General features: G+C 38.6%; 1 protein-coding gene across 12 annotated transcripts in view; it reads right to left on the bottom strand.

Annotated features, from left to right (window-relative positions):
- Positions 1-18,749, bottom strand: part of znf536 (zinc finger protein 536) — a 180,038-nt gene that overhangs the window by 12,890 nt on the left and 148,399 nt on the right. For 2 of the 12 annotated variants that reach the window (XM_026267903.1, XM_026267906.1), the window contains one exon: positions 4,072-6,266. The exons of the other annotated variants lie outside the window; for them this stretch is intronic. In XM_026267903.1, coding sequence (XP_026123688.1) covers positions 6,209-6,266 — 58 coding nt within the window. In that variant the 3' untranslated portion in view covers positions 4,072-6,208. Of the gene's footprint in view, positions 1-4,071; positions 6,267-18,749 lie in introns of those variants that run through there. 12 annotated transcript variants of the gene reach the window in all.

Here is an 18,749-nt window from a genome sequence, read left to right as displayed (position 1 = left end):
AGAAGAGGTTACAATTTGCCAAAGAACACATCAACTGGCCTAAAGAGAAATGGAGGAACATTTTGTGGACTGATGAGAGTAAAATTGTTCTTTTTGGGTCCAAGGGCCACAGGCAGTTTGTGAGACGACCCCCAAACTCTGAATTCAAGCCACAGTACACAGTGAAGACAGTGAAGCATGGAGGTGCAAGCATCATGATATGGGCATGTTTCTCCTACTATGGTGTTGGGCCTATTTATCGCATACCAGGGATCATGGATCAGTTTGCATATGTTAAAATACTTGAAGAGGTCATGTTGCCCTATGCTGAAGAGGACATGCCCTTGAAATGGTTGTTTCAACAAGACAATGACCCAAAACACACTAGTAAACGGGCAAAGTCTTGGTTCCAAACCAACAAAATTAATGTTATGGAGTGGCCAGCCCAATCTCCAGACCTTAATCCAATTGAGAACTTGTGGGGTGATATCAAAAATGCTGTTTCTGAAGCAAAACCAAGAAATGTGAATGAATTGTGGAATGTTGTTAAAGAATCATGGAGTGGAATAACAGCTGAGAGGTGCCACAAGTTGGTTGACTCCATGCCACACAGATGTCAAGCAGTTTTAAAAAACTGTGGTCATACAACTAAATATTAGTTTAGTGATTCACAGGATTGCTAAATCCCAGAAAAAAAAAAATGTTTGTACAAAATAGTTTTGAGTTTGTACAGTCAAAGGTAGACACTGCTATTTTTTTGAACACACCCCTTTCAACTAATTGCCCAATTGCACAGCCTTAAGAGCGTGCATATCATGAATGCTGGGTCTTGTTTGTTTTCTGACAATCTACTGAACCTACTGGTAACTTGTTTGCCACGTAGCAATAAAAAATATACTAAAAACCTTGATTATTCTGGTTAGTCACATTGTACTGCTATTATTTTGAACAATACTGTATAATGTATTTCTGTGATGCAAAGCTGTTTTTTTTTTTTTTTTTTTTTTTTTTTTTTTACTGCTAACATTTTTCGGGATTATTTGATGTGTAAAAAGTTAAAAATAACAGCATTTATTCAAAATATAAATCTTAAAAAAATACAATAAATAATAATATTTGTTTTTCTTCTTTGCTATCACTGTTTAACAGATCCTTGCCGAATAAAAGCAAAAAAAAAATAAAAAAAAAAATACAAATTTACTGACCTCAAACTTTTAAATGGTAGTGTATATTGTTAGAAAATATTTCTCTTTTAAATAAATGCTCTTTAACTTTTTATTCATCAAATAATCCTTTAATAAATATAACATTTCACAATATAACTGTTTTTGTCCCTTTTCTTGAGCAAATAAATTCAGCCTTGATGAGCATAAGAAGCTCCTTAAAAAATAATAATTATAATAATAATTCTGATCCCAAACTTTTGACTGGTAGTGTATTCAGTAAAGTGTAGTGTATATTTATATATACAACATGTATCACACAATATCTATCTATCTATCTATCTATCTATCTATCTATCTATCTATCTATCTATCTTGTTTACACTGTATTTAAAAGAGAAAAAAAAATCCTTTGACTTCCATCAGTGCTCCACAGTGCTCAACAACTACACCCATGGAGGGGGGCAGGAAAAAGAAACTTTTTCAGGATGTGTGTTTTATTAGGTCCAGGCCTTTCTCCATCTGGTCTAGTGTAGCTGATCCGTTTAAAAATTAGTCAGGCGTTGACCTCAGACACCTCCCCTCAACAGGGTCCCGACGGCAGGTTAACACAAATATGGATCCCATCAGACTAAAGGAGATCGGGTTTCCCTCCGCTGAGACCCCACTAACTCACAGGAAAAGGTTAAGAAAAACATGAAACACAGACCTATAATGGGAAAATGTTCTCTCGGTCTGCGGTGGAAGCGGTGCTCGTGTGTATACGTATGAGTGAGGATGGTTTTCATGTGTTTAGAGAGCAGACTCTTATCTCTCTGAGGTATAGACACAACAGGCCCCTGTGCCAAAGGGTGTCAGTTATCGCTTGTCACTGGCCTACGCTGAGAGTGTGTGATGGGGCAAATCCATCTTTAAAAGAGTGCTGGGGAGAGGGAACGTCCTTGAAAGACATGTCCTGTGTTTATATGTGTTTCTGTGATACAGTTCATGAAATCAGAGAAACAACAGACAAGTCTTCTTATTGTATTTAGATCACACGACTGCTTGGAAAGTACAAAAAAAAAGTAATTTAATCTTATTCATGCCACATACACTAAATTTAACGTTCACATGGACTATAAAAATTATTGTCTTGACTGAAAAGAGAAAATTGAAAAAGGGCGGATGAGCATCAATTGGCAGACTAGTCTCCAGCTCTCACAGGTTTGGGGAATTAACACGGCTATAGCCCAAGGGTAGAAAGCCACAGTTAGCAGGAGCACAGCTGGTAATGCGAGCTGTCATAATCCGCACTGCTCCCAAATCAGACACACACACACACACGCCTGTAACCCTGCAGCTAACACCGTGTACTACACTTAACATGGGAGTCGGGGTGGAGAGAAACAGGAGGAGAGAAGAATGTATCATTTCTGCTGTCTATCGTACAAAGTCCTCAGCTCACAACAGTACGATGAAATGTTGCCCTGTATGTGTCTGTGCAATTCTGTTTGAAAGAGTGCTGGGCTAATACTCAAACGATTAATCGCGATTAATCACATCCAAAATAACTTAATTAATATACACAGTACACACACATATATTATGTATATATAAAAATACACACACATTTATGTATGTATTTAAGAAAAATGTTATGTTTACATATTTAATATATTAATATGTGATATACATTATATGAATATAAATATATACATGCGAATATATGTACATATTTTCGAAATATATGCTGTATGTATGTGTATTTATATAGGCTACATAATAAATATACAAAATACTTATATATTATGTAAATTTTGGACGCAATTAATCGTTTGAAAGCACTAGTTTATAATTATTTAGTTTTACAATAGATTAATTTGTTTATGTTATCTTTCTAGTAAAATGTTAGCAGGTTTTTATTTTATTTTTTTATTTCATTTGTATTTTTTACTCCAAAAGCATGGTTACAAAAGATGTCACTGACTTAAATTACTGAATATATCTTTGGTGTTCATTTGTCTTTTTGTGGCAAAGTGTCAACTGTTTTAAATGTTAGTCTTATAAATGTGAGAGTAAATTTAATGTATTAAGGCTGGAAAAGAAAATGCTCAGCAAGAGACCATTTATTCGATCAAAAAATAATGTGATTTTCAATTTTACAGTATTTAATTTTAAAATCCCTTTTGGTCACACTTTATTTTAGGGTCCAATTCTCACTGTTAACTAACCATTAACTATGACTTTTGCCTCAATTAACTCCTTATTTGCTGCTTATTAATAGTTTATAAGGTAGTTGTTAAGTTAAGGGTATTGGGTAGGATTATGGATGTCATGCATTATATGTACTTTATAAGCACTAATGAACAGCCAATATGTTAATAATGGACATGCTAATAAGCAACTAGTTATCAGTGTGAATTGGACCCTATACTAAAGTGTTACCTAACTTTTCTATTTTAAAATATTTTAAACGATAAAGTTGGCTTTTCAACAGCCTTCATTTTAGTCTTCAGAAATCTTTGTACTATGTTGATTTTGTGCACAACAAACATTTATTATTATTATTATTAATATTATCATTATTATTATTATTATTATTATTATAAATGCTGAAAACGGCAGTGCTGCTTATATTTTAGTGAACCCCACCCCCCATGTATTAAATGATACATTTAATATTTTAATGGTCTCAGGTGGATGAAAATAATAGTTGATTTTAAAAAGTTTTTACATTAAGCAAAGAATGGGGGAAAATGTAAAAATTTTTTTATAAGTTTCATTTTTTTTTTTTTTTTTTGTATAGTGTTAAAGACAAAATCATACATGGTAGATTAACATTTATTGCACCCTTTTCATTTTCACACAAAACATTTTGTGAGAGCACAATTTTAATAGCAAATATCTGGTCAAATGGCACAAAAAAATGCTCAAGTTGTTCACGCTGGTGTTTCATAGTTTGAATACATTTTATTTCTCATTATAAGTACAGTTCAGTAGTTACAAAACAAAGCATCTGCCATGAGGATACAGCAACCAAATGAAAATCATACAGTCCACAAGACAGCTCAGAGGTGTGGAATGCTCATATATTAGTCCAGAACGACTGAAAGAGAGATAGATGCTCAGTTATACTACACAGAGGAGGTGTGCTCATCTAGAACCAGTGTATATAGGGATTGGTCAATACATATCCTATCACTGACCCTCCCTCTCATAATTCCTTTACCTTACGTAACCTGTACTAGTTTACTCAAACTAGTTCACTAAACAGCTTCACTTTGAGACTTGTTTACATTTTTTATCATTCTTCTTCTTTTTTTTTTTTTAATTGTAGTATTTAAGAGAGGACATAACCTTGCATGGAAACTATAAAAACGATTTAAGAAATATTTTTTGGAAAGAGGACAACTAAAGTATATATCGGAAGAGAACAGACTCGAACACGCACACAATGACTTACAGGGAAGTTCATTGAATTGATTCTCAAAGCAACAGAGATGACCATCATAAGATGAGATAGTTTGAACTACACAGACCAAATCAGCAGAGTTCACGAAAGAATATCAGTTCACGACGTCAAGGGACGCACAGACACGCACGCACACACACACGCACCTTCATTTTCCATTAGCGCTCTGCGTACTGTATAGACTGCTTTTTCATTTACTATCACAGTGCAAAATACTTCAGGGGGGGGACCTCGGTTTGTATTTGCTTGCATGAGGCATGGGTATATATACTGTATGGATTTATATGCTTGCAGCAACAGAAGAAGATTGTCGATCTTTCTTTTTTTTTTTCTTTTTTTTATGTTATTGGTATTTTACAAAGGTGAAAGGCAAAAATTACAGTACTAGAGAAGAAAACTCCAATCTAATACCTATACTCTAAAACAGCTAGCTTTGTAAATGCAACAACGCATGACTGTATCTATGGCTAGACAATACTTGTTTCTTGTTTGCATGTTTCTTTTCTTTCTTTTTTTTTTTCTTTTTTCTTTAATAATTGAATACATCAAACCATTTCAGTAGTCAGTAACACTTTGCAACACTGATTGGTGGCAGTATATTACAAACACAATCTCATAACCAGAGTACTTGAAGTGAGCAAGACTGAGATCAAAGCATGGAGGGTTAGGGGCCGTGTTTCTGTTTGATTTCTGCAGGCTGCACGTTGGCAGTCTCCTTGGCTCGTGCCGTCTCTTCAGACACGCTCGGTGTAAACTAGTTCTTCTGTCACCTCGGCTGGTTTTTGTCTCGGATGCTACAGCGGAGTTCAGCTCTGAACGTCTCACAAACACATCGTGAAATCACATCGCCAGTTCTCAAAGGAAAAGGCGTAGCTTCCCTTTTTTTTTTTTCTCTCGTTTCCTGAAAGTACTGGATTGTCGTTCTTCTGCTTTGACGTCCAGGCACTGACTGCTGAGAGTGTGCTGACTATGAAGGAGTTTTTCCACAAGAGTGTGCTTGGTCTCCAAACGTGTAGTGGGTTGGTCCAACCGTCCAGAGGAAAGAGAGCCTCAGACAGATAACACTGGTGAAGTTTCAGTGGGCAGTGAGAAACACCGACACACACAGAGAGAGAGGGGGTTCAGTTTCTCGCTCTCTCAGTCTGAGACTGGCAACTGGCCGCCATCTTGGCTCAAGGAATGTGTTGCTCTGAGGGACAAGCACTTCAAAGTTTCCTCACTAGGTCAGAGTCAAAAAAGCTATTAAAAACACAGAAAGTATTTATCAGCTACACAAGGGAGGATTCAAGACACGTAAAACACAGGAAGCAAAAAATCTTTTTTCTTTTTTTTTTTTTCCTTGTTTCCAGCTCACTAAACATCAACAGATCTTCTCTCCTTCATCCAGCGTGAACGCTCAGGGAGGAAACCATCTGAGCTGTCCATTTTATTAGTCTTTTTTTCCCTCTCTCTTGAAGTCTTTTACGTTAAATAATGCTTTTGATAAGATAATGTCCTTCATAGTCCCAGTCCTCTTCCTCTTTTTCCGCCGCCTGCTCTTGGCCGCTCAGTCCAGTAGGGGGAGGTGATGTTAGTTTCTGATTAGTCCTGCATCTCTGTGTCAGTTAGGCTATGTTCAGGGGTAAGAGCAGGGCCAAACCGTCGGGACGCCTCTTCCTCCGCCCACAGATGAACTACGGTTAAGAGAACAAACGCAGATTAACACCACCGCCTGTGTCCTTCCTCTCTCTCTCTCTCTCTCTTTCACACAAATGCATACAACTTTGACAGACCATTATTAACAGAAAAATGAAAGAGTTTGTTGTGATTCATTTTGAATTGACTGGGATTTTGGTAACACTTTGAGGACATGAAATTCAAAGAATTTATTATTATTAGCCTGTATTGGTTATTATGATGACTAAGACCATCAGTAATGACTCAAACATGTTTTCTAAAGAGTCCCAGTGATTTAAGGTCCACTTAAGTGTAAAAGCAAAATGTGCATACTTTGATGCCCTTGAACAACACACGGTTTTGAAACAGCAATAATTATTGAAAGAAATTTTTATTTTTTTTTTGCTTTTAATCACTTAATAATTATTACAAAGCAGTTATTATTATAGTAATAATAATTAAAAAAAAAATGATTTAGGACCCATTTGTTAAAAAAAACAATGAACGACCACTGTAATGCCTTTGTGTTTGTGTGTGTTTTAACGTCCCTCCATTCATATGTACAGCTAATGGCACTAAAGAAAACACATCTTGTGAATTATTAGATAAAACGTTAGATATTGGAGGAGGGTAATTTGAATACTTTTAGATTCTTCCAGCTCTAATATAAAGATATAAATATATAAAGTCTTCTAATATAAAGACAATAACTCTCTGAACACTGCACTTGTGCAATTACTGCTGAAGTTTGAATCCGGCGAAAATGCTTACTGCTTTCCCCCCCCTCTATTTATGTGCTATCGCCGTTTGAACTAAATAATATGAATGTTGTTTAATTCCCTCTACAACCCCTAAGAAAATTATTTGGCAATAAAATCTACAGAGTGCATTTCCGAGTCGTGTTCTTTTTTAAAGTGCCTCTATGAAAATGACAAAATGAAATTAAAACATGCATTTATTTGAGTGTGCTCTCGCAAGAAATGTTATGGAAATGAAACGAGGAGTCAGTTCCCCGCTAATAATGGAATAAAACATCGTCATTTAGATTTGCCAAAGAGCAATAACGCTGACGCCCACTCGCTTTGCATTATGCGCACATCTGAGGCGTGCACTTCTTTAACAGACACACTTTCCACTCAGATGTCAGACGCTTCTGAAATTGCTGAAAGAGATTAAGAAAAAGAATTAACCACTCTTGCATTCTCAAATGCAAGTTTTTTTTTTGTTTTGTTTTTTTTTTTTTCACAAATGCCACTGATCTACTATTTGAATTGGATTTTACGGTCATCTTGAATTTATACTGATAGCAAGTGTGGCTAAAACATTTTCTGTTACTGATGCCATTTCAGGAATACATCCCCATAATGAATTTATTTCACAAATAAAAAAAAGGGCCCAATAAAACGGGTTATCTGAAGATTTGACTGCTCCCAATAAAATAACAGCTTTTACTATTGTGTCTGGAGTCTCCATCTTATGCATACACCATTAAAACTTATATTTGAATATTTTAAAATGTACTATTAATTTATTCATGCTTAAAAAAAATGAAGTGCGTCTTTAAAATGAATACCAGACTTGTCAGAATAAGCTAATCAAACCAATGGTTTCTTTCAACTGCTCAGACTGAAGGATGCAGTGCACAGTTTGTCCAGGAGATGGCAGTATAAGCCGCCGAATACGCAATCCACCTGAATTCATGCTGAAAATAAGATCTTGTTACTCAATGTCATTTTCCTTTAACCTGCTGATATTTCATGTTAATCCACAGATAAAGTGGCTGTTATTTATCAAATCAGAAGTGATTGGCAGTGTTTTAAAGACTATACTGCGGTCACAGCTATACAGCTGGCTGATGGCATTTTTTGTGTGTCCGTGAGGAAATTAAGATAATCATAACCATAATGATAATAAATTACATTCTCGAGTTTTAAAAGCGCTTGGTCTCCCAGGGGCCAGTGCTCTTCGTGACTCCCTCTTAAAGAAAGTTCTGGTAATGAGTTACAGATTCCGCCCCATATTTGATTTTCACTCTTCATTAACTAAGCCACCTGGAATGTTATTATTTAAGGACGCCATTTCTTTTCCCCAAACAACTGCCACTGTGATCTGGAGACTAGCACACCAACTTTATGATCTTCACAGCTTTTTTTCTCCTTCTGTTCTGATCAATTTCGAAGTCTCCCTGTCTGCATGTGGAGTGATTGCTTAATTATTTCAACACCCTAGAAATCTTCATCATACTCTGGCCTGTCACATTATGTTGTTATCGGTCTGTTTTCTCTCTGGTTGAATCATGAGCCTTTGATATCCAAGCATTCGTTTTCTTTGACTTTAGGTTCAATTATTTTTGCATGATCAATATTATAACTTAATGAAGTTACTCCGTTTAAAACGCTAGTGAAAACGAACCGCTGTCCTGCATTGAATCAGAAGCAAGAGAATGTGGCGCCCTCTACTGCTCAACTCTGATAATACACGCTCGCTGTAAGACAAGAGAGGGCCCTGGAAAGTAATACAAGACATATGGTAAGAGGACACATAGCTCCAGGATCCATCTTATGTTAATACATGTGTCATGCTTAACAGAACGGCTAAATGAAAAGGCAGACAGAACAATAGCACAGCACAAGGCTGGAAGCGAGCTCAGTTAACAAGGGCCAGCACACTTGGGGAAAAGAGGGGCTGTCTGGAGTCAAAGTCCTGACATTTCCTAACTGCTGCTTATTATTCCCGGACCACAGAGTTAAGGCAAAGAGCGCTCCCATCTAAAACACTGGGCCGCTTTATACCCTGACCTCCCTCAGGTATTCTATTTTTACCATGAAATCTACTTAGTGTATATTTGTGTTTCAAAGGCCCGCTCGTTTTAGGTTTCCTGAGAACAGGGGTCATTTAATTGGAGGAAAATGCGAGGATATGAATTTCTGAACTATTGAATACATGTTTAAGCAATCAGGTAAGGCAGAACATGCATTATGGAAAGGAGTAGGGAACATTTCTTTTGCACGTGGCCTCTTGACTGATACTTTTACCACATTAAGTAGCTACTAAGTGCTTAGCCCATTCGCAATATCCTCTGTTTAAAAGAAAACTTGAGTTCGGCTGTTTTTGGGAGCTGTTTTTCGAAATGAATGAAGTCTAGATGTAAGTGATGTGGTTCTGCTGAACACAAACACAACACACACTGCACATTCTGCCACGGAGGGTGGCTTTGTTCTCTCCCAGGCATCCGGTGCTGCTGGAAAAGAGTTGTTTTTGGCAAAGGTAGACCTCATTGTACAGCCCAGTATTTATAAATATGTAAATACGAGTCAGCGTGCGAATACACACACATATAAGCGGGCCGAACGCAAGGAAGTGCACCCAACTCATATTTTTAGAAGGTTTTAATGAATACAGGATGTTTATGAATACCATTTGTAGCGATTCACAAAGACTAGAAGAATCCTCGCACACCACCCCCTCCTCTCCCCTCAAAGCGTAAAAGAAGCCCAATGTTTCTGGAGGAAACGGCAGAATTGAACGTTTCGGTGCTTGTGTGGGTTCAGATTGCCTTTAGCTAAGTATACGGCGGAGCACATAGAAGCAGGCCACCTCGTGCATGTGGCACACTTGAAAAAGTCCTCGGCTTTTTTCATGTTAAAATGCACCGCGAGGAAAGGCCGACTGTGAAGGTAAAACAAACAGTGTGTTTGTTACCCCGCCGGATGACTAGGCAGCGAGTAAACCTGCCTCAGATGATAGAGAACGACACCAGATCTGTTTGTCTTGCACGTATTAACCAGAACGAGAGAAACATCCACACGCAAACCAGACTCTCAAGAAAAGGAAACGAGGCAATAGCTCTCAATTCCGGAGAAAACGGAGGGCTGGGGATGTGGATGTGGATGTGTCTTGCTCTCTGACTCAGTCTATTTCTGGGGCAGAGATTCTCACACTGATACTACCTCCACTGAGCAATTTAAAGCCAAACACTGATGTTGCAATCTGTCTTCTGTGCCTGATAGCGCTTTTCTCCCTCTCTAACCCAAATTACTTTCTTTTCATATCTAATTATATTTGCTAATGATCTTATAAGGGGATAATGGAATGTGCTTGATCTATTACCTTTTTTTGCAATACATAAATACAATACAAATGGCTATGCAGCACTTTTCCATCATCCATTTCGAGCAAAGCGAAAAGAGGATATTTAAACAACGTCTAAAATTTGACCACTCTCTCTTTGCTCGTTCGGTGCTGCTAACAGGGATTCAGATTCAGGAGCAATTTGTCCGACTTCACTGTGGTCTTTTCATGCCTGCTCACTCGTGTGCTCATTCACTAACAGGTTGTGAGGGGGCGACCATCGGGCCACGACCTCCGCCCCTGGCACGTGAGGCATACTGAATGCAGAAAACTCGGCTAAATAAATGAAAAGATGTGTTTTAGGATCAGATACGAGCGCTTTATCCAGCACCCAAGCAGAATGTTTCTTCCGATCTTTCAGTCTCTCCAGAGGTCATCTCTGTGTTTCTGTGCACTGTTGTTATGAATATTCCCGTCGGCCAGGCCCCGCCCTGGTTTAAGCCTCGCCCCATTCTTCCCTCAGTCTTTTTCCCACAGGCCCGGCGATGGCCACGGCATGACAGCCACACTAAACCCCCCCCCTCCCGCATTAATGGAAGGAAATGGCATTCGATCTCCATTTGATCTCCTAATCATTTCTGCTGAAATGATAATTAGCCGTCCTCGCAATCCTCTGACTGTTAGAGAACAGTGTAAAATAAAACAGCGCTCTTGTAGCAGGAATGACACTTCACTCAACAGCCGCTAGTATTCAATACCAAATGCGTTCTTCCCGTACGTATATTTACGTAGCCCTCCGAAAATGCGCACACACTCGGGCCTCGTCCGCTGGTGACTGCTGTCTGTGATTCTTTTCAACTGACATAATCCTGATTGATTCGTTCAGCAGATAAAAACTCAGTCCACTTGTGCCCTTTACTGCTGGAACATAATACAGCTCTTTATTCTGCAACAATGTAACATAATGGCGTCGGAATGTGAGGAGGAAAAAAACGTTAGGGCTGCGTCTTAAATGACTGTGACACTCTGCGGTTCAAGCTCAAGCTGTGGTCTAATGTAAAAGAGAGAAAGGAGGAAGAATGAGGGAGAGGTGAGGGGAGGGCGAGGGAGAAAAGAGAAAAATCATTAAGCGCAGATTACCAGAGAGCCTCACTAACAAGGTCGAGGCAGGGCTGCTGGTAAAAGTTGTCATTGTCTGTTTCTCTTAAATGTGTGCGCCTCACATTTCCCTCTGATGAGATTTGTTTTAAATTCTTTGCTTCATCTCCGACCCCCCCCCCCCCTCTCGTGCGTTTTTAAAAAAGAATCTTTTGTTTGACAACAGGAAGACGTGAGGTCATTTTTTGTTCATCGGGACGACTGGAGAATGAATCATGCTTTTTATTTTGCAGGGCTTGCTTAAATAGGCCACACACACACACACTCGCTGCATAAGGTTTGTGTGCCATTTCAGTTGAATTGAAAATGTAAAATATTTAGAAAATGTAAATTTTAATTCCCCGATTTGGATCGAGGTTGCAAACTCGACTGCAGAATGAAGCTACACTGTGATTTTGAAAGTAAGGAATTTAAATTAAACCAAATTCAAATAAATTCATATGATTGCAATGTTTAAAGGGAAAAGCAAAGTTCAAGACAAATTTTGAAAATGTTTTGAAAAAGTTTTCAGACATAGATAGATATAATCTATTAATTTGTGTTTCTGTAGCTCGATTGGTAGAGCATCAAGCTATCAAGCGCAAGGTTGTGGGTTCGATTCCACGGGAACACATGATAGGTAAAAATTGATAGCCTGAATGCACTGGATAAAGGTGTCTGCTAAACGCGTAAATTTATTTTTTTAATTTAATTTAATTTGAAAGATTATTTAAACTCAATATAATATAATGCAATTATTTATTTAAAAAAAAATATAAATGTAAAACAAATAAATATAACTTTCAACTAGGGTGGAACAATACTTCACTTCTCAAAATAATTGAAAATTATAATTCAGTAAATTCAGTTGATTGAATTGTCTGTGGGGCGTGGCCATTTCAATTAAAAACGACATGAACGATGAATTTGAGGGCAGCCAATTGTTCAGTTCAGAATTTCGCACGACCCAGACCTACACATGAATGCAAAATTTTGCTTTTGTTGCAACCACTTCCTACATGGCATACACAAAAACAATGAGTAACAGGAAACAAACAGATCATTTTATGTGCAGTAAGAAAATGAAAAAAACTTAAGCTCATCACAAAGGAGACCAACAGACACAGCCTCATTCATAAACATTCAGTGTCTAAGTTGTTCCTATAGGATTGTGTTCAGCAGGCCTCTCTCTATCTCTCTCTGTTTTGAGTATGTGTTGTATTAATTGTGAGTCCTAATCTAGAAGAGTCGGGGGTCCCTGGAGCTAGCGGCGCTATTATTCGCGCAAGCATCGCGCACCGCACCGCTCTCGCTTACTAATTTTGTGCGACGTCGCACCGTTCAGCCGAGGGAACGCACCGCCGAACGCTGCGTCTGAGTCAGTCAGACAGCTCCAGACGAGGTCCCTTTAGTGCCACGCTGTCAGTCACTTCATATGTTGTGAAATAGAGAGAATGAAAAGAGAAAGGGAGAGAACGAGCGAGGGAGAGAATGTAGAAACAGAACAAGTCCTTTTATCCTGCTCGGCGGGACCTGTCAGTGCCACCTTCTCTCTGGTTTCCCAGCAGTCCCAACACAGCAGCTATCAGAGGGAGCCTGACATCCACACACCGCGTTTTCCAGGGGGGAAGGAAATCATGAGAGCGGTCCCACACAAGCAAGCAGCTACTACAAACTCTCCTCAGATCAAGCAACAGTCTCTCGTAAGAGAAGAAAAGAGAGAGAGATTCGGATGTTTTAAGTGGGAATGTAGGCTGACAGGCTTTTGCTGCTTCTGACATGTGATAGAAAGTAGGTTTGCGTCTCCCTGTGTTCATTTTGGAGTTTGGACGGAGATGAGAGAGCGAGAGTGTGTCGCAGCTTAAGCGCTGATAGTTCTGTCTTAACAGCTCTTTATTCTCGCACACACGTCGCAGTTTTGACTCCAGGCAGCTCCGGAGTCACTTCTATTTTCCTCCACATTTGCAGGCCTTTGCAGGCAGGTTTTTAGAGGAAGGAAACGGCTCCTAATCCATACGTGACACACACATGCATGCATGTGCGGCACATTTCATGGATTGCAGTGCGGGAAAATAACCAGCACCTGGCTGAGTGTTCTCTTTTTTTATTTTTTATAAATATGATTTTGCCTGCTTCCCCACCGGTCTCTGATGATTCAACAGTTCCTGCTCTAACATCTGCTAGTTACTCTTACTGGGTCTCAATTAAGACAGCAGTATTTATGAATCTGCTCTTATTTACATTTCTATTTTTCTGCATGTGTGCACGAACGGCGGCCAAAACAGCCCCTCTGCCCCACACAGCACGCAGATGTTTCTTCAGCGAGGCCAAGAGGTGAGCGCTCGGATTGAGAAGAGCAAAGCAAGAGTGCGAGCTAAACAGAGAGAGATTTAGGAGCGCAAGATTTGCAGCCTCACTGTCACACAGATGAGAGCTCCTACTCTCAGGTGATTGTAAAATATGGGAGTTTGATTGAGGGATTGTGGAATTGCTGAAAGCCGTTTCCCCTGTTAAAGAGAGCTGGTTTGGTGTTGGAAAAGCCTACCTTTGTGTGTATGTGTGTGAGAGGAGCGTGTAAGAATCTGTGAGCCGAGGGATTGCTTTAATTAACTACAGTCCTTTTTTTAGTTTTTAAGTGTTTGTTTGCTTTCAAGTCAAGGTGTTTTTAATTAAACCATCATGTTCTTCCTATTTGGCAATCACAATGTCCTTCAAAAAGCAAGCCTTTTTTTATGTTCTACAGTATAGAGAGGCCCATATAATACATACATATCTATACATACATCCACACACAATACCGTTTTAAAGTTTAGAGTCAGTAAGATTTATTTAATGTCTCTTATGATCAAGGTTTCAGTGTCAAGTGATCCTTTAGAAATCATTCTAATATGCCGATTTGTGCTCGTCCAATAATTAAGCCTTAATGAGTTGGTCATTCGTCCTACACTCTACTTTCACAGCTTTCCACTACATGCTGGAACATGGAAACTGGGATTTGCTCCCATTCAGACCTAGTGACGTCAGGTGCAATCGCGTGCAGTTGCCGTTCCAATTCATTCTGATGGAGTTCAATGGGATTCATGCTTTGTGCAGGCAAATCAAGTTCTTTCACACCAGACTTTTCCCCAAAGGGAGTCTGTTTGTCAGAGGAGATTGCATGGCTGTATCCTGGATTCTGTGCACCTGCTAGTAATGAGTGGAGCTGAAACAACCAAACATGTTCATTTAAAGAGGGCGTCCACATGCTTTCGCCCAGTGCTACATAAATCTTCTACATAGAATTTATGGATTTTTATGGTTAGTAACAACTATGAAGAATGATCTTGTAGGAATACTAACTATAAATGACTGTAATGCAAATGATTAACTAATAAAACATCAGTAATTCATTTTTCTAACATCTGTTGATTCTTGGTGTGGCCAAGCCTTGGACTCTGAACTCTGCTTTTGTTGTGTTTAGAGTATCTACTTGAATCAAGAGCCAGATTTATGTTAAAGAAAGCCATGCACACCTCACAAAGGCTAACAGTGAGAAGTGTCAACGTGTTGGTTTCAACAGACCACTCATGTCTTTAATAAACAGTAATGTGTTTCCGTCACACACAAGTGCCTAATCATGCCAACCTAATGATGCCATTAGAAGAAACAAACATGAATGACATAAAAAGCCTGGTATTATTTAATAGGCTCCATCTAATAGATATATAATCATGGGAATTCAATGCGAAAATACACCTGAGATCATTAAACACAGAGCACGAGTGTATCGAGATCCAGAGTTATATGCGCACCAGAAACGAAGCCATTGTTTACCTTTTATTTATTTACTAGCACAAGTAAAGCGCTGTTGAATATGAAATGTCAAACTATTTATGTGCAGTGTAAGCACTTAAGGCAAGGCTTTTTAGTTTTTGACACAACCTGTAAACAACAGAAGATCTAACGTTCTCTGTAAAGACCAAACATGAGTTGGCAGATATGAAAGCATTTATCCATGGAAACAAGAATATGACTATTTATGCAGACAATAGCAGAGGGGGGGAAAAAAACAGTACTTTCGCTTCTCGAAATCCACTTCACACTCTTAAAGACCTCTTCTGTTTAGATATGGCAATTTTATCAATTACAAATGCTTTTCAGTCTATTTCGACCTAAATAGCTGCTTCCATGGGCAGTCAAGGAACAGTAAGTCTCTCAAATGTGTTATTAATAATTCATCCGAGAATGCTGTTTATGAAGTTCGGGAGGCAGGTCTAATAAGCATTGACAGCATCTAATACGCCATGTGCTGGACAAAGCGCTTTTGAGAATCATTACTCTGTGTGCTTGTCTAATTGAGACTTCATAAAGTACCCAGTAGGCCTCGGTTCTCCCTGCCTTCGCTTGAACGATACGCCACGCATTTTCTCAAGAGCCAAATCATTTCTGAGTGCACGTGAAAACAGTAATGGCAAATACGTAAATACTAATACTAATACAACTGTATCAAGTAAAATAAGCCAAAACGGCGAGCGAATAAAGGTCCTTTCTGTTTAACATTGCAGTACAATTGCAACAATTATCTGCTTTTCCTCACTTTTCTCCGCTCGCATTGTTTTTTGGCAGGCCGATCCATAACATTCTTTTTGTTCCACTTTGGTCTCCTCCTTTTTCCCAAGCCTGAGAAACTTCAGACATGAGAACCCTTAGCCGCCTCTAATATAAAACCAGTGAAATTTACCTAGGATTATAAGTCATTGACAAATAACCTTGCTGATAGATGCGAACTAGATTTTGTTCAAAGCACTCTGACAGCCTCAAAAGAGATTAGCGGAGTTCTTATCAGGTCAGGGGTGTCACGGGGGAAATGTGTTTAAAGTCACATTGATTTATTGAAAGATTTTCCAATAAGAAGACTTCTCTGGACTCTCAGACGTGTGTGTGTGTGTTTGTGTGTGTGTGAGAGAGAGAGAGAGACTCTAGCGCAGTCATTGTGAACTCTGCTGGACTACAAAGGGGGAAAAAAATGTTAAAAACTATTGTAAGACCAACACACAGACCCCAAATAAACACAAGAGGTCTTTGATGGCCGGGTAAAACTACACTGTATTTCCTTTCCCTTTCCCATCATCTACTGCATGCTATTCTTCAAGACAAAATAGCAACAGATGACCGATATATACACACGGACGTTCACACGCACCCACAAATACACACTGACAAGCAAGCATAATAAGATCCTTTGTTCCTACAGGCATTCATTTGACACTATTACCTTCTTAAGAGTAATTATGAATCTTTTCAGAAAGCTGGATTGTGGGAACCGTTGGGTTTGGCCCCGGATCCACCCACCAGCAGCGAATGGATGAGAGAGAAAACTCAGAGTATCACTCTGCACCCCTGTCGGGGAAATGTTATTACCCCTGTATCTCTCTCCCAGTCTCGCAGTCTTTCACGATCCCGTCTTCTCTCCCCCCTCCCTCTCTCCCAAACAACCCGCTCTTTCTCTCTCTCTCACTCGTTCTCTCACACTCCCGCTGCTTCGTTTGATCTCTGAGGTCCACTGGAACCCTGGAAAGCTATTCCAGCATTTGCGGTCCGTCAGAGTCCTGTGGAGAACCTTCTGGATGTGTTGCTGTGTCCAGGCTGTAACCCTTCCTGCTGACATGGCTCTCCACCACACAATCTGTCAGAGACTTCAGGTTAACAGCATACCACAAGCTCGGATAGTGGACAGCACTTCCTCAAACGCACCAAAATGAAACTCTTACAATTCTGTAACACAATTTGTATGTCTGCATTGTATGGTGCCTTTTAAAAGACTCATGATATGTTAGAACTGTTCTGTTTTTATTTTTTCTCCATTGATTATGCGTCTACTCTATCAATATATTACATATCACGGGATAGTGTGACACTCCACAATATGTTCATATTTACACTCCATTAAATGGTAAAGACATAAAGTAGCGTTATAAACAGGTCACCGCCAGCTTATGATACTTAACCTGGGCTTCAGATAACACACTGATAAACAGAGCAAGGAACCTGAGAAGTCTTGAGAACTCTGAGACAAGTGTTTGTTTGTGTCTTTATCGAGTCCGAAATCAAAGCCTTGCCCCAGTTATGTGTCGACCCATGGTATAAACTCACTCTTTACTGTACATCATCACCTGATCTATAGTCACTGCTCTAATGGCTATTCTCAAAGGTATTATAGCGGTCGACAACAGGAGACGGATAATATTTTTATGTTATCAGTAACACTCCCACGTTTGGTTTTCGCAGCCACTCAATGGCCAGAGCTCGGGGATGACAGGAAATAGCAGCGTTTGTTCTGATTTCGACCCCCATCCCCTTCTACAATACAAGACCAAAGAACGTGGGAGGACCCACAATGCACAATGATCTCTTGTTCAGATTGAAATGCTTTGTGCATTCATCTATAACTGCCCAACATGCAAAGATAACCAGCCAGTCTGATGATCAATAAATAAATAGCAGACAGCATAAAAAAAAGAAAGATTGAAAGGGGAAAATAATGACACAAAGGCAGACAGAGAGATGGAGGGTTGTTTGCCTTCTGTTTTTTAATAGTGGGAAATAGAGAGGAACAAGAGGGAAATGCTAAAGGCACTTTCTATGAATATGGTGCACTTTAGTTTCCCCTTTTATACTACAGACACAAATTCAACGAGAAAAGCTGATTTTAAATATATAAAACATGCCTGCACTCTCCAATTTAAATTGTGATTTTGGCTAAACCTTTCCCTTTCCAGTTCATATTATATAAAAGCTTCATCATTTTAATATGCCATTCAAGCATACAGCATCAGTGTCATGAAAGTCTTTGTAAAAAAGAAAAAAAAAGAAAAAAAAAAGAACTTTAAATATTAGCTTATTTTAATTAATACAAAAAACATCTATTTTTTACTATTACAAAAACTGCAAAATTCCCTAAAATTGTGAAATTCAAGAAGTAACATTTGCACTAATCATTTGGACTATTTTCATGTGATAGAATGATAAATAATAAAATATTTCATGGTAAATATCAGTAAATAATAAATATTTTCAAATCCCATATTTATTTGTTTGTCTGTGCATCCATTCATTCATACACTATTTTGGGTATATTATTTATTTATTTGTTTGTTTGTTTGTTTATTTTTTATAATATAACATTCATTATAAATTTATTTTTTCAAGTTCAGTCATTGAAGTCTGTTAACCAAGTCATTAAAAAAACAAAGATAATCACACAAACATTTTTATGCCATTTTGGGAGGAAATATAAGTTTTTCATTAACCAC

Source organism: Carassius auratus, chromosome 7, assembly GCF_003368295.1.
Source record: "Carassius auratus strain Wakin chromosome 7, ASM336829v1, whole genome shotgun sequence".
NCBI lineage: Eukaryota > Metazoa > Chordata > Actinopteri > Cypriniformes > Cyprinidae > Carassius > Carassius auratus.
Note: the sequence above shows the minus strand (reverse complement) of the source record. Positions and strands in the feature narration are given on the sequence as shown.